Source organism: Dama dama, chromosome 23, assembly GCF_033118175.1.
Source record: "Dama dama isolate Ldn47 chromosome 23, ASM3311817v1, whole genome shotgun sequence".
In the NCBI taxonomy this organism is placed as follows: domain Eukaryota; kingdom Metazoa; phylum Chordata; class Mammalia; order Artiodactyla; family Cervidae; genus Dama; species Dama dama.
Window position 1 is genome coordinate 64,967,777 of NC_083703.1, and position 21,580 is coordinate 64,989,356.

At 40.9% G+C, this 21,580-nt stretch overlaps 1 protein-coding gene across 13 annotated transcripts in view; it reads right to left on the reverse strand.

The window, feature by feature from the left end:
• Nucleotides 1–21,580, reverse strand: part of LOC133045062 (copine-1) — a 36,910-nt gene that overhangs the window by 7,209 nt on the left and 8,121 nt on the right. For 6 of the 13 annotated variants that reach the window (XM_061127155.1, XM_061127157.1, XM_061127156.1 and 3 more), the window contains one exon: nt 84–212. In XM_061127155.1, coding sequence (XP_060983138.1) covers nt 84–212 — 129 coding nt within the window. Of the gene's footprint in view, nt 1–83; nt 213–16,407; nt 21,541–21,580 lie in introns of those variants that run through there. The other 7 variants (XM_061127149.1, XM_061127152.1, XM_061127150.1 and 4 more) reach the window with 4 other exon arrangements.

Below are 21,580 nucleotides of genomic sequence, written 5' to 3' on the forward strand. Positions count from 1 at the left end.
AATAAGCATCACAGTCATGCACCTTCCACCCCTAAACAGTCCTAGCATCCCTCCACAACTTTAACCCCCATAGTCCTCCTTACCTCAGTCCAGTTGCCCCCTCCCACATCCTGTAAAAGGACACAGAGTGGGTCAGACTTGGAGCCGATGTCCTTGTCAATGAGGTGGTCACATGAAACAGACAGCTGAACCAAGGTCACGCAGTGGGCCATCTGGGGGGCAGAAAAGACACAGATCAGCCACCGAGGACCCTTCTCCACCTTTCCCTGACTGTAGGTCCCAACTTGTAAAGTCAGTCAGCTTCCGCCAGGCAGGGCTGAGCCTGTGTTTACCCCCATGACACCTAAGGAACAGAAGGCCCTATAGGTTCCAAACTCCTCCAATCCCCTTGGGTAGGCTCAATGGGATGGGAGATGGCGATTACAGCCAACCCTGATCCAAGAAAATGACAGTAAAATGCAGAAACAGGCCAGATGTACTGGCCTCCATCAAAAACTTTGACCCCAAACTAGTCCTCAGCCCCAAATTGGGTCCTAATCCCAATAATGCTCCCTGGACCTGGACCCCAAACTTGATCTTCTCAGAGACCAATCAATCTCACTCTGATGCCTTTACTGGCCTCAGATCAGACCTGAGTCCAACTTCTAAGCCCAACACTGCCCAAAATACAACTGTGATCCAGATTCTGCTTTCCAAAGTCTCTTCCTTCAGTGATTCCCCTCTAACCCTGGGGACCTACCTCGTCAGGTAGAGTTATGATCCTCACACTGATTCTCCTAGCCTCTAATCAGCTGTTCAGGTCCAGCTCCTATTTGCACTACCTAGTCCAAGCCCATCATCTCTCACCAGCCTTACTGCATCACCTTTGAAGGTCTCCCTTATCCTACCTATGCCATTCCCACCTCTACTCATCCTCACAGGAAAGGTTACTCTCAATACAGCAACTATGGTGACCCTGTTAAAACATGGGTCATGTCACACTGCTACCAAGACCCAATAAAGATTTCCCATTCCTTAGAAAAAAATCCAAACTCTGCGTCGGCCTACAAGGTCATGTAGTGGTAAACAATCTGCCTGCCAATGCAGAAGCTGCAGGAGATGAAGGTTCAATCCCTGGGTCGGGAAGATCCCCTGGAGGATGGCAACCCACTCCAGTATTCTTGCCTGGGAAATCCTATGGACAGAGGAGCCTAGTGAGCTACAGTCCATGGGGTTGCTCAGAGTCAGACACCACTGAGTGACTGCGCACACACACACAAGCAGGCACTAACAAGGTCTTGAAAGATCTAGATCTGACCTGACCCCTCTTGCTCATTCCGTTTTGGCTACACAGTCTGCTTGTCATTCCACAGATATGCTTGTTTCCACCTCAACACCTAGAAGGTTCTTCCCTCCTATAATCCACATGGCTTTCTGTTGCCTTACAATGTCTCTAAGTCTCTATTCAAAATCATCTCCATTTTGAATGAAAAGTTTCTCCTTTTCTGGCCATTCTGAAATTTCAACTCTACTACTCCTGATACATCACATACTTATTTCCTGCTTTTTTTCTCCTTAGTATTTATCACTAATATACTGTACATATTTATATGCTTTGTCTTCCCCATTAGAATGTACACTCCATGAGGGAAGGGATATTTATCTGTTCTTTCCACTGCTCTATCTCAAGCACCTAGATAATATTTATAATATTTGTCAAATGAAATCTGAAAGGCCATCTCTAGCCCCTGCTCCCATCTTAGCCAGGTCTAAACTGACTGGCTGTCAAACAGCACCAAAGCATCTCCAATTCATCCATCTCCTTTACTAGAAACACTATCTTATTGCATGGATCACCATGACGTCCATATAAACCCATTTTCCTAAGTCACCATAACAGTTATCCTCAGACTCTTCACTAACCCTCTGTCCCTGCTGACCAAGACACCTGCAGACCATCTGTGCCCAGAGTGCAAAAGAGATCAGATCCCTCACCTAGCCTCATCTAGCATTCCAGGTTTCCGAGCACTATACCCCAGGATGCCTCCAGCCTCAACCTCCTCTAAATCGACCCTGAAGTCAATCCCTCGCCCAACCCAGCCCACAGTCAGTGCTAGTCCCATCTTGGTGTCTCACGGTCTCCATCTCAAATGCTGTTATCAAGCAAAACTGGAATGATTTTTTAGAGTTCAATCTGTTTCATATACTGTCCCTCCATAGCATCTGAGCCTCTGCTTGAATGCATCCAATGATGGAAAACCCACCACTCTTATAATTCAATTATCAGTAAGTCCTGCTCCATCAAGTTCTATGCAAATCAACCCAAGTGAATTCTCACTTCTACACATTATTCCTATTTCTTCTTCAGTCTAAAATTCGACAAGAAAGCTTTATTTCATCTCCCTCTGAGAACCATCTGAAACCTGGAAGCAGTGAACCCCAAGCTAAAATCTGGAGAAATAGCCCTAGTTCTTTTGAATATTGCCACCAAAATGTGGATTTTAGACTTGTGACCAGAAGTCACTGCTTTACAGGTTCCCCTAGGACAGATCCAGAGAACGACACATACTCCCTAAGGGAATGGGACTGTAACTTAACCCCAGGTCATAACTGGACCCCACACTTCTCACTTTACATGTTCTCTCAGGCAGTGTTTGCATAGTACAGAGACAAAGAAGAATGCTGGAAAACATGAGACAGCTTAAAGGTCTATCCACTAGGTGGTGACTAAGTAAATTATGGTAATTAGTCAATGGAATGCCGAGCAGCAAGTAAATAAACAATTAAGGCAGAAGTATATTGGTATCATACGAAAAAATAAAGTTGCAAAAAATGCTAAGTTAACCCCATTTCAAACTTCAACTGTATGTGTATATACAATAGATTTAAATATATATGCAAAATAAATACAATCACATTAAAAAATGGAAGACACACCAAATAAATGCAACTTTTAGGTACACCTCAGAGGAATGGAATAAAGGTGAGAATTTTACATACTCTTATAGACACTTCTAAACAACGACCTAGGTGGCGTAGTGGTAAAGAATCTGCCTGCCAATTCAGGAGACTCAAGAGACACAGGTTAGATCCCTGGGTCAGAAAGACCCCCTGGAGAAGGAAATCACAACCTACTCCAGTATTCTTGCCTGGAGAATCCCATGGACAGAAGGGCCTGGCAGGCTACAGCCCATGGGGTCACAAAGAGCTGGACACAACTGAGCAACTCGCACGCACAGACACTTCTATATTATTTCAGTATTTTAAACTATTTTGTATTTTTTAAAGGGACTCAACTTTTTCCCCCAATCCACTCCTCCAGGTCCTCCTGACAATATTCTAACCCCAAAGCCTCTACACACTTTCCACATAACTTCAGACCTCTTTGTTTCCTGCCTCCTGTTTTTTCATCCTATCAGTGTCTTACCTAGTCATCCTTGATGCCACCTTTCTGAAAGTCTCTACGCTACCTAGAAGCCCTGTATATATCCGCTCACGGCCTTTAGGTTCAAAGCCTAATTCCCCAGCATAGCCACCCTGTGGCGCAACTCCAGAGGACCAATCTATACAGAATTAAGTAACTGTGTAATATGATGATTTTGCATCTGTAATGCAACCTTCAAAGCTTTTTTTGACTGTTCTACCGCCTGTCATTCCACCACCCACCCAACTAGTCACTGAAGGCTATTTCTTGATCCTCAAACACACACACACAGACACACACACATGCTGATACCTCTGACTTTCTTCCCTAGCAAATGCCTTGTCATCCTTGGTTATGCTATGACATTATTCCTTTCTGAAGTCTTGCCCACCTTCCCCACGTTGGACTTCTCTCTTCTGTGGATGACTGCAGCAGTTTCTTCACCAGCTTTTCTGTATGTACATGTGCACACATGCACGCACACACACACACAATTCGTCAGCCAAACAGAAACCAGTTCATGCCATTTCTCTGCTTAAAACTCTGGAATGGCTTCCCAAAATACTCAAAATAAAAAAAATCCAAAGTTCTTACCATGGTCTACAAGGCCCTGCAAGACCTGACCCTCACCTAACTCATCATCTTATTATGTACCTTCCAGACAGATTTAATTTCTGATCCACATACACTCAACATCCATTTCATTCCTCACTTCAGGGTCTCTGCACTATCTTCCCCCATATGAAAGTGTTAGTCGCTCAGTTGTGTCTGACTCTTTGGGACCCCATTGACTCTAGCCCCCCAGGCTCCTCCATCCATGGGAGTTTCCAAGCAAGAATACTTCCCCTATATATACTTCAGAAAATAAATAAGCTATATTAGAGTAGGAACTATGTCTGGTTTGCCTATCTCTATATGTACAATACCTACAACAGTACCCATCCTATAGTAAGAACTCAGCAAATATTTAGTGACTTAATGTTGAAACCATTATATCAGAATCTTTACTTTTGTCTGTCTACCTACATAATATGGCCTCCTTGGAGCTAGGGGTAGGTATTATTTCTGTATCCTTAATACTAGTGCTTAGTTGGTACTCATAACTATTCACTGATTAAAAGGTACATGTGCTTCTGCTCAACTCAAACTTTCAGGCCTTTTCCATTTGAACTAATGTCCAGCAGTAACACAGAAGTTGTACTCTTCTACAACTAGCCTTTAAAATTTAAATGCAGGACTCCTAGAACTCAATGTTAAATGACAAGTCAATTTAAAAAATGGGTAAAAAAAATTCTGATCAGATATTTCACAAAGGAAAACATATGAACTGGAAATAATCAAAGGAAGAAGTCATTAACAGCACTGGTTACCAGGGAAATACAAATTAACACCACAGTGAGATACTATTACCTACCCGTCACAATGGCTAAAAGTAAAAAAACTGACAACTGCCAAATCTTGGCAAGGATGTGAAACCCTCACACGGTGTTAGTGAAGGTGTTAAAGGTACTGCTTTGACAGTCTGAGAGCTTATTAGAAAACCAAACACATACCTAGTCTAAGAGCACCCACATCCTAGTCTTTTATCCAAAAGAAATAATATCCAAAAGAAATAAAATCATTATGTTCACAAAAAGACTTGTAGATGAATGTTCATGGCAGCTTTATTCATAACAGCCAAAAATTTGAAACAGCCCAGGTATCCAGCAGTATAAGAATGGATAAACAAACCACAGTATGTTTGCATATGTAATAGAAAACTACTCAGCAAAAACAGAAACAAACTATTCATATCTGCAACATGAATGAATCAGAAGCATAAAATGCAGTTACACTCTATCAAGTTTTAGGACAGGCAAAAACTATCATGAAAAAAAATTCAGAAGTGTTCGTTCTTCCCCTGTTCCCCAGGGGAAGAGCAGTTATTAACTGTGAAGAGACAGAAGAGAATTCTAGGGAGAATATAAGTTCTTTAACTAGATAGGAATGTGAGTCACAGGTGTATTTACCCTTTTCATCTAACGGTACATTGAAGTTATATCCATCTTATTATATGTAAGTTTTATCAACTCCCTGTCCCAAAACTCATAAACTATATTCAACTCAAGGCATACTGAAATGTTTATGGGTGAAGTATGCTGACACTTGCAACTTCTTTGAAACGCACCAAAAACTAAAATGATTTATGGAATGGATAGATGTAGTAAAATATAGGAAATTTTAAACTGTAGAATCTAAGCGGTGGATATATGGGAATTCACTGTGTAATTTTTTCAACTTTTCTGTTTGTTGAAATTTTGCATAATAAAACGCTAGGGAGTGGGAGGAAAACGGAAGGGGACTTCCCTGGTGGTCCAGTGGTTAAGAATCTGCTTTCCAATGCAAGGAACACAGGTTTGATCCCTAGTTGGGGAACTAAGATCCCACATGCCACAGGGGAACATGCCACATGCCACATGCCACAACTAGAGCACCCGTTTGCCACAACTACTGAGCCCGCATGTTGCAATGAAAGACCTGCATGATGATGCAACAAAGGTCCTGTGTGCTGCAACTGAGACCTGATACAATCAAATAAATTTTTTTTTAAATAATAAAAAAATGTTGGGGGGAAAACTTAAATGGAAGACTACAGGTTTATTCCTGATAAAGACTTTGCGTGAACTATAAGAGTTGTTAGCAGCAATTAACTGTGGTGGTGAGATTATAGACAACAACTGGACTTGTTACTCTTCCCCTTTATCTATAACTTCTTAAAGATCCCAGAAAAAGATGCTTTTGATCTGAGTCAAACACATGGCGGGCAAGAAGCTTCCTCTTGTGCCAGGCCTCAATTTCTGGTAGGCCAGAGCCTTCTATTTTAGTCTGTTACCAAAACCACCTTCTTCACAGCTGGTCCTATTCTTGTTTCTTCTCGGCCCAGACTAAAACCGCAATCAGAATGCTGTGGGCCCGTATCTGTCTCAGAAGCATACAGGGCTGGATTTCATTCTGAGAGGTCAGAGCTTCCTGGATAACTAGTTTTGTTTTTTCACAAATCTGATTTTTACTTTCTCATTGGAATTAGTGATTCTTATAAGCAAATTTTTATAACGTGGTTTTCCATCCTTTGAGTCATATTCCCTTCAAACTTTCAAATGCATGGGATTATTATTAATCTCTCCTAAATCCTGTTTATCTCCTTTAAATTTCATTTCCAAGCCTGCCCGTTTGGAAATCTTCTACAGTTAAAACTAGTCCGTGCCACTCTTCTATCTCATATCCCTTTAACAGCCACATACTTTACACCAGTCTCATTTACTTTTCGTCTACTGTTATTAATCTCATGGGATGTTCAGTATTCTTTACAGGACTGGAATTCTACAAAACTTTATAAAATACAACATTTAAGTGAGTCACTAAGAGTCTCAGGAATTTTTTCATTTATTTTTGCAAGAGATCTGGCAAATACTCGTCAGGTCTTTTGTGTACTTGTTTCTGAATCAGCACATCTTGTCTGGATGTCTGTAATCATCTTCTAACTGGTCTCCCCATTTCCACTCTAGGTCCCTTCCCATCTGTTTTCTATGCTGAAGTCAGAAATCTTTCCTGACTTCAACCAACAAAACGCAGCTTCTCACAAACCTATCAAAATGTGTCATTTACTTGCATACTATCTATTCCCCCTACCAAATTATAAATTCAACAGGGGATGGACCAGATTTGTCTTATTTCCATTCCAGTGACTCATACATAGCAGGCGCTTTACAAATAACTGCTAAGTTAATGCTGAAAGAAAGGAGTGATAACTTCAGGATCCTCAGAAATAACCCAAATAAAGCCCTGGCCTGCTGCTAAAGCCATCAAGGGAGAAGTGAGCAGTCTAGGAACATCCAATACAAAAGACTAGCTTGTTCTCTCTGTGCACCCACAGTTCACATCTTTCCACCTGGGGAATTGCAAATGGAAACAACTGAGTGTTCAGCAACAACTTTTTCTGCTTTTGCTTTCCACCACTTGGGAGTCTCATCCCCTTCACTTGCCCTTGTAGATCGCTTTCCTCTGCTTACCCCATCACCAACCAAACTTAGAGCTTCCCATGCCTCATACCCTGACAGGATACTTTTCCCACTGCTCCTTAAAGAAACTATACTCTCAAATTTTTATAACTTAAAATTCACATGTTAGAAATAAAAAGGAACTGAGTGATCATCTGATTCTCAATTTAAGACGAAGAGGAAAGGTGTGATTTGGCTAAAGAGACATACATGGATAAGTAAAATGAGGACTAGAACTCAAATATGCTGACTCCCACCTAGTCCCAAGACTTTGGGACTTTCTCCACCGAAAGAACCTTCCTTCTTCTATTAATAGCAATATGATACAGTGGGCAAGAGTATGAGTTCTGCAGTGAAGTGACCAGGCTCCAAGTACTGGCTTTACTCCTTTCTAGCCACGAGATACTACTACACACCCACCAAAATGATGTCTCACCTATGCAATTTGGGCAGAATTCTTTTTTACTAAGTCTTAGGTTCCTCACATGTAAAGTGGAAGGTATTTTTATTTCTAAAAAAAATAACATCATAAATAACGTATGCAAGATGCTTAGTACAGACTCTGATACTATTATTACCAATAAACATTAGCTGTTACTATTATCCTTCAAGTCCAGCTCTCAAATGTGCCCTTGTCATGATCTTTCCAGCACTCAACTTCTCACTCTGGACTACTATACTTGATCCACACCACAACCATACCCTGTCAATGCTTCCAGCTCCTGGCCTGTCAATGAAATAACAAGTTTCTTTAGAAGACACTGCTTCAGTGTCTATGTCACAGGGCACAGACCTGAGCACACAATGGGAATTCAAAACACCTGAGGGAGGCTTGCAGTAGCGTGCTGCGGCAGGCTTGTATAGTTTACAAGAGAGGACTGTAAATGAATTTTCTAAGTAGGCGGCCTCATTAAAAGTCTGAACCACAGAAACCGGGCAAATGCTAAAAATCAGGGCTTCCCTTCCCTCCGTGAGCCAGTTAACTAGCACTGTTGACAGGGAATCCCAATGTCTGCCAACAGGGAGTAACTCACTCTGTATTTTCTTTGGCTTCCCCTACCCCTACCTCGTGAGATTTTAACTTGGCTCTTCATAAACCAAGAACAGATCTTTCCTCCTGGATCCAGATGGATTCAATTCAGTGCCAATCAAGTTGAAACTCATCAGTCCTTCACACTCAGGAGTTATTACACTGCCTTCCTCCATTCCCAAAAGCCTAACAAGGCAAAGCACCAGCCGTCGACCCTATTTCCAGGCTGTGAGGAAGAACAGAGCACCCATCTGTATGGCAGGATCACTCATTCACAAACCAGAGCCATGTTCTCACTCCTGTTGCCTACCTTGGCACGCTGCAGCAGCTCACACGCTGGATCAAATCTTGAAAACCCATCAGGAAGGTCTCCATAAGCTCCCAATGGGGAGAAAACCACTCATGGAATACTCTCTTCTCCTAAGATTGAAAAGACAAACTACACCCATTTCCACCACTCTTCCTTTCCCTCTCTGCGTCAAGGGACATGAAGGAACACAAGTATTCCTACCCCTTTCTCTCCCTCTGTAACTCAGGAATTCCCCAAATTTAAATCAGTAGCCTAAGGGACAGTCCTCTTGGGTCACAAGCTGAACCAAATATGCAAATCCTTACCACAAAATTCTTTATTCATACATATGACTAATGGCTACTAAAATTGTGTTTATAAACTAAAATCATAAGCAATAATTTGGTTTAGATCCATAGATTAAGAAGTCTGGTTGTCAAGTAGTACTTGGCAATACTAAAAAGCTTAAGATGTGCATGTTCACACAAAAAGTGAAAAGTGGGAAAATATGGTATAGTAAATGGTAGCAGGGTTTCTCATCCTGCTATATTTCTGTGGTCAAAAAAGTTTGGAAGCCACTGATCCAATGCCAATGTCCCAAAAAGACTTGTCCAAATATGGGCAAATCCAACCATTTGTGTTCAACTCTCCAAAGGGAAGCTAGCTTAAGGAGAGAACATGGGGAAGGAATCAAACCAAGAAGGAACACACGGCCTTCAAAGCACGATAAGACTGTATCAGAGTGGAAGGTTTTCCTCATGACTTTGAATGAGCTTAAACAAAGCCTCCACCTTCTAACTTCAAAATAAGCAATTGGATTACAGGCAAAAGGCTGGAGCCCCTTCCCCAGTTGGCTCAGGATCCATGAGAAGAGTGATGCCAATGGCCTCCCGTACCTCCCTGCACCCCAACACCCAAAGGTCAAGGAGAGGCAGGAAACAGCTAAGGAAAGGAGGGGCTCTGCCTCGAGTCATACAGACGGATAATGGGATCAACTGTGGAAAATGCCCTACATGTGTTGATTGCTCCTCTGTTCAGTGCTCATAAATGCTTCCTTTTACTGTTTCATTACCTACTGGGTGGTTGACACCAGGGGATCACCTCTGGTCTACCTGCTCCAGAGAACTTAACTGGCAGGAAAGGAACAGCCTCTAAAAAAGGGAAACGAAGACCCTTTCCTCTCCTAATGAAATCTTCAAGCTTAAATGTGAAAATGCTATCACTCAGGAAAAGCCATAAAGCGATAGCCAGACCAATATTTTTAGTTCCAATGGTGTTTCATTCAAGGTTCAAATTAACTACAGATTTCCAGAAAGAAATGAAATGACTGGGTTCAAAGAAGTTTAAAACCAGATATAATGAGATTATCTAACTTAATCCCATTTTGTTAATTAATCCTATTAATCCCACTGAAGACAGAGAAAGGAAATGTGTTCTGGAACACACAGTAACTTGGGTGAACCACTTGATTCCCTGAGGATGTGGTTTCCACCCATTTTACCAACATCCCACACTTTGCAATCCAATTCAATCCGAAACCCACTTGGCCACTAAAAGAGCAGTGGGCTCATGTGGCCTCTTCTCATGATCTACACTAACTTCGCACACAGATCAAAAATAATTCTGCATCCACCATACATCTTCTTTCCCTATTTGTCTGCCAAGGCAGGAATGCAGACACTGTGGTACTCCATATTTATAACGTTTTTTCAAAGGAATAAACTTTAAATAACAAGCATGAATAATAGCACTTAAAGTAGAATTTGCTTCAGAAAAAGAATTATACCAAAAATTTCAAAGAACACCAACTGGGCAGTCACCTCTGCCTTCAACCTGCCCTGCTGGAATCTATATATATTAATCCATGTTCTTTAAATGAGACATCTGCCTCTATTGCCTGCAATGTGTCTGAGACAACAGTACTAGACCACCTTCCTCAGCATCTCCAGGACAAGGACATCAACAAGAAGGCATCTCCAGTGTGCAATGTGACCAATGGCACAAAAGGAGCTTAGATAATGAACAAAAGCAGCAGAACCAGAGCCTTTGGAAAATAGTCCTACCTACAGTTGATAATGTAAGCCCCCTCACTGGAATAAATTTACAAGGCATACATGGGAGAACTTAAGACGAGTGGATCTTCAGAATTTCTATGTTAGTTAAGTTGAGAAGTTAAAATGAGGATTTAAAAAATGAAGACACTACATTACAGACACACGCGGATTTGCCCACTTGCCATTGTGGATGGGATGTGGGGTGGAGGTAGATTCTAGTTCTGTGGCTGCTGCTGGTTGCAGGATCAAGGCTTTTACAACATAAAACTGTCACCTAGTTAACCTCCAGGGCAGCCCATAAGAAAGGTAACTGAGGCAAGTTCTCAAAAACAAAACAAGCCTGTAAACACAACAGGAGGGGTAAAAGTTAACAGGAATGCAACAACATTCAAACACCCAAAAGTGAAGAAACAGCTGAAAGAGGCAGCAGAACTAAGAGAGAAATGACAGGGAATACTTTTTTTATATTGTAAATCTGGGCTGTCCAAAAGGGTAGTTTTGAACCACATGTGGCTATTCACCACCTAAAATATGCTTCAGTTCAGTTCAGTCGCTCAGTCGTGTCCCGACTCTTTGCGACCTCATAAATCGCTTAGTTCAAGTCATAATGTGCTATAAAATATACACTGAATCTTGAAATCTTAGTACAAAAAAAGGAATGTAAAATAGTTCAATAATCTTGCATTGAGTGTATTTAAAGAAATTGTAACATTTAAGATCTACTGGGGTAAATTATATCCTTAAATTTCACTTGTTTCCATCTTTTAAATGTGGCTACTGAAAATTTTAAATGACACTGATTCTTTTTTCTATTGGACAGTGCTGCCCAAGATCTCTACACCTGTGCTGCTCAGTACAGTAGCCACTGCTGCTGCTGCTAAGTCGCTTCAGTCGTGTCCGACTCTGTGCGACCCCATAGACGGCAGCCCACCAGGCTCCCCATCCCTGGGATTCTCCAGGCAAGAACGCTGAAGTGGGTTGCCATTTCCTTCTCCACTAGTCACATATAATTCAATTACTGCATCAGTGCAGATGAGAACACTTCCATTGCAGAAAATTCTATTGGACAGTGCTGGTTAAGAAGAACTAAAAGGTGGACATTTTACACAGAAAAGCTAACAGTTTCGAATGTATCTAAGCCCAGAAAGGAATGCATAACCACTATGCATGTAAGTGGTTAAGCTGATGTGGAAATTCACAATTCTGAAGGGTTTATGAATGTCTTACTAGACCGCTTGTTTATAAAAAGTATAATCTGGCAGCTACTCAAAGACTGTTAAAAAGGGGAAAGGTTCTGGCCCTCTGCTAGGTCAACACATCCCTAGAACCAACCCTTGCCTTGTCTGCCTGCCCTGCAGACCATTCAGCTCAGTCATACCACTTGGGCTGCTGGAACCTCAAGCTATGCTGTTACGGGACAACTTAAAAGCTCTCAGGACAGGCAGAATTTTAGATACTGCCACTGTGCTGCCTCACACAATCACTTCCTTCTACTAAACTAACAAATATCGTGTCCCCAAGAACCCTAGTTAGAGATCACACGTAAGGCTTCTGTTACACTTGTTTCTGTCCCACCATTTAGCAACCGGTTAGGAATCCCTTTATCTATTGATAGTTCCAGTGGGTCATGAGTATATATATACATGTATATACATATATATATATGTGTATATATATATACTTGTATATATACAAGTACAACTGAGCACTTGTATCATTTGAGACTTTTAAGTCTTAAGACTTTTTAAGACATTTAAGTCTTTTTTTTAAGACACTGAAGAACAGGTATCCTTTATACTTCCTTTTCCAACACAATGTATAAGTGCTAGGTGCACAACACTGCTTAAAACACTTACTTAGCATGAGTTATATGGCTAGGCTGTATATCCACGTGAAATTGTCGGTAACAGATGTTTCCAGTTCCAACCTGCCAATTCAGTGGTCACAGAAGCAAAGGTGATTAGCATTAATTTACTTCAGTAAGAGTAATGCAACTAATGCAAGTCCTTCTACCACCTAAGCCAGATTTACAGCAGAGGGATCCTCCTGGGCCCACACCACAGAAAGGAGTTATGTATAAAGGATATGACATTTTTTGTATCGCAACCCAACATGTAGGGAAGTGCGGGACAAAAGACAAAAGACAAAAGAGGAAATTAGCAATACCACCTGTTAGTATGGTTTAAGACCCCCTAAGCAGCTGAACTTCCTTACCCTTAAGACTTTCCCACTCTGCAAGAGCTAACAAGTGACTTCTTGTACAATGTGGTGGTTACATTTTATGTGTAGCACAAATGCATAAATGACAAATCTTACTTCACTAATCAAGAGCTGTGAGTGAACTCACACTCACTCCAACTTGCTTAAGTCAGGGCTACAGAGAAAGTGGTGAGGGGGCTTCAGTCTAAGTAAAATTTAATAGTGCTGGTTACTAGGCAAGCTTACTGTATAAGCAGATGAGAGAGGAAAATTGATAGCATCAAAACAGACAGGGAATCGAACACCAAGGAGCAGTCTGATACTGGAATACTGGGATGTGTTATGATTATTTAACATCTTTGACTCTGTCCATATTGAATTATGTTCTCTGCCTGGTCACGGCTCTATTTTCCCCAAACAGGGGCCACCTCCTTCACTTGACATGAAATGGGAAGTCATCGGTTGACTAGGAAAACTGATAAGAAACTATTAAGTCACTAAAATCAGAGTCCAGATGTCTGAAGCAGCTAGAGGGCCAATTCCAATGTTCTGCTGTGCTATTTACCCACTTCTCTACGCTGGTGTTTGCTTAGTCTCTATGACCTAATGGTTAATATTTCTGCTAAGGAGAGGTTCCTGGGGCTCTCAACAGAATTCATGGAATATGGTTAATGAGCACTACTTTCCTTTCTCCAGTTTTAAGAGTGCTGCCCTTCGGTTGCTGGGGCTGGAATGTTTGCCCCAGGTGGCTTTCTGCCCCTTCAGTAGGAGAACAGTATGTAGAAAAGCAGTGCCTTGGTTGCTAGTTGCTAGTTATGGTGATCCAGAAAAGGAGCCATATGCTTGCGAGATCCTCTGGCACAAAATAGCTAAGGTACCAAGAACAAATCCAAGAACAGCACAGGGAAGAATTAAGATTTACACAAGCAGGCACCAACAAGAGATGAGCCCGCTTATTGGTTGAACAGAAGAGTTTCCCCAAAGTCACCACAGCATCAGAGGATTGTGCCACCACCAGAGTACACTCTTCCAAGAACATTTTAAAGTAAGTTAATGTCATCTACCAGATTCCATGCTAAAGAGGAAGCGGAATATCAAGCAATTTTTTTAAATTAAAAAGAATAGCCATTAAGTTTGGAGTCTACCATATCCCATTAAAAACTCCACTTTTGGGGATAAGGAGAATGGTGGCAGTGCACATAACTGACAAGACAATTACTTGCTGTGAACAATGGAAAGCAGACAACCATGAATCATAGAAATTGACTGATCTCTCCTGATCAAGAAAAGGAGACATATTAGCACACAGTCCACCCTTTTAAGATGATAAAGGCCATTCTGGATATTTCAAACAGCTGATTTCATTCTGTAATTTTTCAAATGCTTAGTCAAACGGTCACAATTTTAAAAACAGCTCAGCAACTACCTGGAATTTATTACGTCTAGTCTAAAACTTTCTCAAACAAGCCAGGGATTCAAACTCAAATTCAAGCTAAAATTTTCATGATAAAGAAACAAGTTATAAACATTTTTCAAGAGTTTTGGTTAAAAGGAACAGCCCGCTAATTTCTCTGCAACTCCAATTCAGTTTTTTGTGTTTTTTTTTAAAGAGACTCTATGGAGTTTATGGAAACTTTTTATTTGCTAATTTTTTTTTTTTTTCAGTAGAAGTTAAACAAACATGGAAAGGACAAAATCAGAGCATCAGTATCAGAAAGCAGCAATATTTTTGATTTCTCACCCCACTTCCCCACCTAAAATACCTAACATACTCATGCAAAAACGAAGAAGGAAAACAAAGTTTTAAAGGTATGTGCAAGTGACAATATATTCTGAATATTTCTTTTCCCATTTCCTAACCATTAAAAAACAAATTAAATTCACAGCCCCCTTTAAGACTCCTTTCATGAAAAGGAGCATCTGGTTTCCAGTTCTTTCTCAGTCCACATTAACAAAGTGGCTTGCTAGCAAAACACACATAGTAAGTCTGAAAAAGTGGACACCACAGATTTGACCTAGAATCAAGATTCCTCCCTGCAGTTCCAGGTATCCTCTTCTTTCCATACTTCAGCATTAGCAGACAAGGATAAGCAACAATCGTTACCTCCAAGATCACCAAAGCCACGTTTCCAAAGGCACAAAATATTTTCAGAGTTTTTAAAAGACCCAAAAATATCTAATGGTATAGCTCAATAGAGTACGTCTGTGCAGTTAAAAGCATTAAAAGCATCAGCCTGTTTTATTTCGTGACAAGTTTATTGAACAATATTCAAGACTTCATCTATAAAAACAAAAATCTGCTGAATGAAGCCAAGGCAGTATTTTGCTGGCAATGTTGCGGCCATATTGGCAATACGTTATTCTATTGTGTCTGCTTTCTAAAGTTTGGACTACTACAGAACTGCCAGTATAACAATTTAAATATTTGCAAGAGTGTGAAATAATTTTTTTAAGTAATCACTGCCAGAAATTCTTTCCAGAAAATTTAACTAGCAGCAATTTTACACTTTCTTTACTCATTTTTAAAGTGTTCTTCAACTGATTAGTGGATTTATTTTTAAACACTTGACCCACACCTGTACACAATGACAGAATCCAATAAAAGGGACTCAGCTTGATTAAGGCTTTCGTGCATCCTTATTTTCATCCAAGGTATTTCCATCCAAAATGTATGTCTGTTTACTTCCATACACAGTCCTATATTTTCATCCAGTGGGTTAAGACTGACCTAATTACACTGAATATTACTCTCTGAAATTCCAAATAAAGTTTCCTAATGGAATTTCCACTATCAATGCTTTGACAACTTGAAGCACAAAGCTAGAAACTTATCACTTAATAGTGTTGTGTTAAAAAAAAAAAGCCACTAATAATTCTACATCCAAACTACAGTGCACAGAACACACCTCCAAATGTTGCTTATGAACTAAATGTTTCACTGAAGTTCAGGAAAAGTTTACAAGTTTGCTTATTTATAAAATACATTTTATAGATTTCACTGACCCTTTAGACTAAAAAAAAAACAAAGCAATAAAATGGAGGGGGGACCCACTAAACCTAATGGAGAAGTTTCTCTTCTATTAATGTCAGAGTCACCAAAAACAGGCAATAAAATTTACACAGAAGATTGAAAATATCATGATAGTGTTAACAAATGCACAAAACTTTGAGCAAAGCTTTACAAATCCTTCATACCATACAAAGCAAATGAGAAAATAATGTAAATTTTCATCCCAAACCTTATTCTTAGGAGAAAATTTGCAGGAAGAGAGGTATGAATAGTTTCACAGAACATATTTTCAAGAATTTTTTAAAAACTCAAACTCCAATCAGAACTAGATGAACAGTATGCTTAGCAGTTAGCACTATGTTAATAAGTCTCAGATACACAAAAATCAAGTTCCAGAGGGCAAAGTATTTAATTACATTTCACAACAAGAGAAGCACTGTTGTGATTTGACCAAATATGAAAACACAATTCTCTCCAATTTCTACACAAACCACTATTTTCTCAATTTATTTAATTTGGTGAACAATTAAATCAAGTTTCCTTTTTAGCATTTATCTAAAATGTAGGAATAACAAAGTAGTTGCAATAAAGTATATGAAATATTTAATAAGAATTTATGAACACATAACCAAAATAAATTGTGAAAAATAAAAACTTTCATCTTCAAACAACCCATTTTTCTAAAATGAAAATAGCTTTCCAATTGGGAAAATAATCTGCAGTTGAAATAAGATTCCCAAGCAGCGCTGAAGTTTTTTGCACTCTGTCTTTGGAATGAGAGATGATTACTTAACAGAAAACTTAAATTGAACAGCATATATAAACATATTGCTTTTTTAGTTGAGGAGGCAATTATCTAGTGATCTGTCAAAGCAAATTTGTATTTGTGAATTACCAAAAGACCCACAACACAGCCATTTCGTCTTTGAAAGTCTAAATAATCCTTTCCCTAAACAAAAAATCCTGTACTGTCAATCCTCTAAGATTGTAGTGATGAAAAGGCTTTCCAAATCTTACCACACAAATGAAACTGTTGCCACTCTTAACTCTAAATTACAAGAGACGCTGTATTTAAGCGTTCTGCTGAATTGCAACACCAAAAAGGCACTAGTTTTCTTAAATAGAAAATACTTCTTTTACAAGGCTGACCCTTTTATAAGTACATTGATTGGTAGGAAATGTTGGGGATGTTTTAAACCAAGACAGAGGCCCATGTAAAAGACAAATTTGTTTTTCATGATATCTCACCAATCTCCCATTCCGTTTATATGTGACACGTCTTTAGAGCATTTTAAGAAAAGTAACCATAAGTAGAGCCTTTTGCAGCAGTGAGTCTGACGTTGTAAGGCAAATGTTTTCATGACAAGGACACTCACCAACCAGAACCCATGTGGTCCTCCTGCCTTGGTGTCCTGAATGCCAAAGTATGAAAGGGCAAGGAGTCTCAATTCTCTCCCATCTAGCAGCGGCACTTGTACTCCTTAGAATTTTTGTAAACAGGCTCCTGATCAAACAACTAGACCAAAAAGCCTCCAAGTAACAGGATTAAGTATGTATCAATCTATGGGCTAGTTTATGGATCTTTTCCTATCACACTATTAAGAGTTAACAAAACTAACAATTTCAACTTCAATTTTAAAAACCTATATATAATGATGCTTTCTTACGAATGGACCCTTTTTTGTTTAGTTTTACAAGTCATTTCATATAAATTTGGGACAGAAGGAAATTGCCAGAACATTAGAGTCCATCTTGGGCAGGATTTCAACTTAGGCATCTTAAACAATGATTACCAAAAGTGATTTCTGTTTTTTTATGCCGTCCAAACAACAGGTACGGTTTTTAAACTGACTAAACTACAACTCGGCGGTCAAACCAAAAAGGCTCTGGTAGGTAGAGGACTCTGTGTTTTACTTTTGTGGCAAATGTCTTATTGCACACAGTTTTAAGTGTGACAATAGAAATTAAAAGTTCAACGTTATAGCACAAATCAAGTGTGGAGTTTTATAATAGAAAACAACAACAAAGCAATTCTGCTCATTTACAAATGAGTCAATTAGGCAAACAAAGCAGCAACTTCAGAAGCAGGACTGTCTATACAGCAAGAACCCTCAAGAAGCAATAAAGGTACATACAGTGAATCTGTATACAGAGATTTTATTCAATTTTAAAAGAAAACGAGAACTTTAGACAATGCTTTGACCCTATAACAAAGCAAATCTGTCCAGCTTTGAACCAAATTCCAAGAGTAGCCAGCTTCTATTTTTCAGCAGCTGGCAAGAGCACCCTTAATGAGCTCTATTGACATTTCTATCTTCTTCATCCATAAGGTATAAAACAAAAACCAATCTAGACTCCTTGATAAGCTTTATGTGGTCATTTGAGTTTTACAAATGGTTTCTCTAATGGTAAGCCAAAATCATTTTTGTGTTCTCTCGAGACAGCTTTACTATAACATACAGCAATGTTTATCTCGGTAGTGAGTCGTCTGTAAACAGTCAACCAACACTCTATGTTATGGAAACCAATCTATATGCAATTGAAACAATCCACAGGTTCTAACCTGGAAACACTAGGAAAACAATCTGAATGCATTAATCACAGCACTATGAAGACTATATCTACCCTATGAAGAATTGATGTGAACAGCTACCCTAATACAAGTTTTACTTTCCTAGAGCCAATAGGTCTGTCATTTAAGTCAATGACAGCAGCTGTGGCTTCATCCCGAGATTCGAAAGCCACCATAGCTTCACCGGTGGGCATACCTTTTTCATTGTACTTTAAACACACTGAGCCTGGGATCACTTGATAACCGTAAAAGAAATCTAAAATCTCATCAATAGACACAGTGAAGGGCATGTTCTGTACTTTAATTATTGTTGGTCCTGGTTTTCCAGAACTAGATCCAAAGCCAGGAGGACCACCAATGTGGATTGGGCCAGGGCCAGGGCCAGGGCCAGGACCAAAGGCTGGAGGCCCACTCAAATGCCCAGGGGCATTTCCAAGGCCAGGGGGCCCGCTTCCAAAGCCAGGGGGGCCACCTAAACTACCAGGGCCATTTCCAAAATTCTGAGGGCCCCCTCCAAATCCTGGTCCACTTAAATTATTTGGTCCACCTCCAAAACCTGGAACATCCAGTCCTAGACCAGGCAAACCACTATTTCCAACTGAAGGCATTCCAGGCCTAGCATCACCAAAGGCCCCTCCTAATCCTGGAGGAGGGAGTGGTGGTCCAAAGGCATTTGACCCACCAAAATTACCAGGAAAGTTAAATGGAGGCCCACTGTTGGCCTCCTTAGATCCTACAGCCAAGAAGGCATGCTCTTCACCTCCTGCACTGGGAATTCCCGCACCAGGCATTCCCACACCAGGCATTCCCGCAGCAGGCATGCCTGCACTGGGAATTCCTGCATTGGGCATTCCCGCAGCAGGCATTCCCGCAGCAGGCATTCCTGCATTGGGCATTCCCGCATTAGGCAGTCCCGCACTGGGCATTCCTGAACTGGGCAATCCCGCATTGGGCATTCCCACATTGGGAATTCCTGGCACTGCAGGATTACCTGGCACAGACATCTTTAACCCCTTTTTTCCTTGGGCAGGAGGATTTTTCTCAATCTCTCTCATATCTTCTAAAGTAACTACATGAACAAAAGCTTCTCTCCCATTAAGTTTTTTACGGTGTAAGCGTTCAGACTTACGTGCATCATCTTCATTTTTAAACTGAACCAATGCCTGTCCTAGACCTTGCCCATTGTTATCAACAAGAACATGTACAGCATTTTCATCCACTGGGATTCCTTCTAGGAACTGAAGAACATCCATCTTGGTAATGCTGAAGGGAATATTTGTTATATGGGCACAGACTTTGGCAGAGGTGACATCCCCCTCCGGATTTAACATCATTTCCCTCTGGTCATAGCTGAAGTTTTGCAGTCTTTTTCGAATCATATCTATCTTTTCTAGCATACCTTTCTTGGTAATTGGATGAACTTGAATAAAGCGATTACCCATGTATTGTTTATGACGACACAGAGCAGCCTTATAGTCAGCCTCATTCCTGAACTCTACGAAGCCTTCACCCGTTGCTTTCCCATTGGGTCCATAAGCAATATAAATACTATCTTCCACAATATCCAACTTTTTAAAAAAATCAATAACATGTTTGTTTTCTGCTTCAAATGGCAGCCCTTTCAAGTAAACACAAAAACCAGCCTCATGTGGTGATCTTGACCTTGACCTTTTCTGCCCACTGGGCGATTTTGACCTGGGAAGTGGCTGAGGAGGGGGATGGGTTTGTCCAGAAGGTCCTATACTTTGCTTAAAAGTGATATGGCCTCCAGCAGCTACCCACTGTCTCTCTGTGGCAGGACTAACTTCCACATAGCGTTGAATCATCAGCATTCTGTTTCGTTTCAAAGCTTCAAATGTATCTTGAGGGGAGAGAAACTTAACCAATCCATTCCCATTATTTCGACCTACATGATCTTTCAACAAATGCACCGCATCAACACGGAGCCCATGGAAAAAATCTCGGACATCATTTTCCATTGCAGAAAAGGGCATTCCATGCACACTGACATACAGATCATCAGGGTTGATGGGAAGTGGTTTCACACTGCTTTGCGAGTTCAGCTGGACAGGATTAACAGGATTCAATGGACCCAGAAACACAGGGTTCAGGTTATTGTTCAGATTCACAGGCGCTCCAGAGCCATTCATTCCAGCAGGTAGAGGTGCCACAGGTGGCGGGTTCAAAGGTGGCATGCCTGACATGGGTGGCAGCGGGGTCATGGGTGGCACAGAAGGGACTGGGGGGATTGGGGGCACAGGAGGCACAGGAGGCATTGTAGGTACCGGAGGAGGAACTGGTATTGGGGGAATAGACGGCATTGGCGGCAAAGATGGCATCGCTGGGATTGGAGGAATTGGTGGAGGTGGGACTGTGTTCATTGGAGAGGCTGTGCTCGGAACAGTTGAGCTAAACGTTGGGCTCCCAAAGGAAGCCCCCATATTTGGAGGAGCCGTTCCTATGCTGGCTGTGGAAAATGTCTGTATGTTTTTGCTGCTTTCATGAACAGAAGTGGTGGCAGTAACTACACTGGGTGAAGGATTATTAAAGTTGGGTACTGTTGTAGGCAAGTTCACCCTGCCACTCATTCCTGAGCTAGGTGGCGGTCCTGATCTACTAGCATTTGCCGGTGGTATATCTAGGTTGGCAGTTTCAAAACGCCTACGACTCAGTTCAATCATATTCTGCATTTCCGTTTTACTACTCAACAACAGTGTTACTTTTGACCCTTTAATTGTACCACCTGTGCGCATCATACCAAGCCTTGCATCTTCATCAGTGGCAAAAACGATGAAAGCCTCACCCAGTTCACCCCCTACAATATGCACGCCCCCATCAGGAATGGTCAATCCAGAGAAGAAGTGGCGAATGTCCATGGTCCCCGCCACAATTGGGAGACCTTGCAAACGGATGACCACAGCCATGCTGCGCTGAAACCACACACACCTGCAGATGAGAAAAGGCAACGGCCAGGTCAGACTCCTGT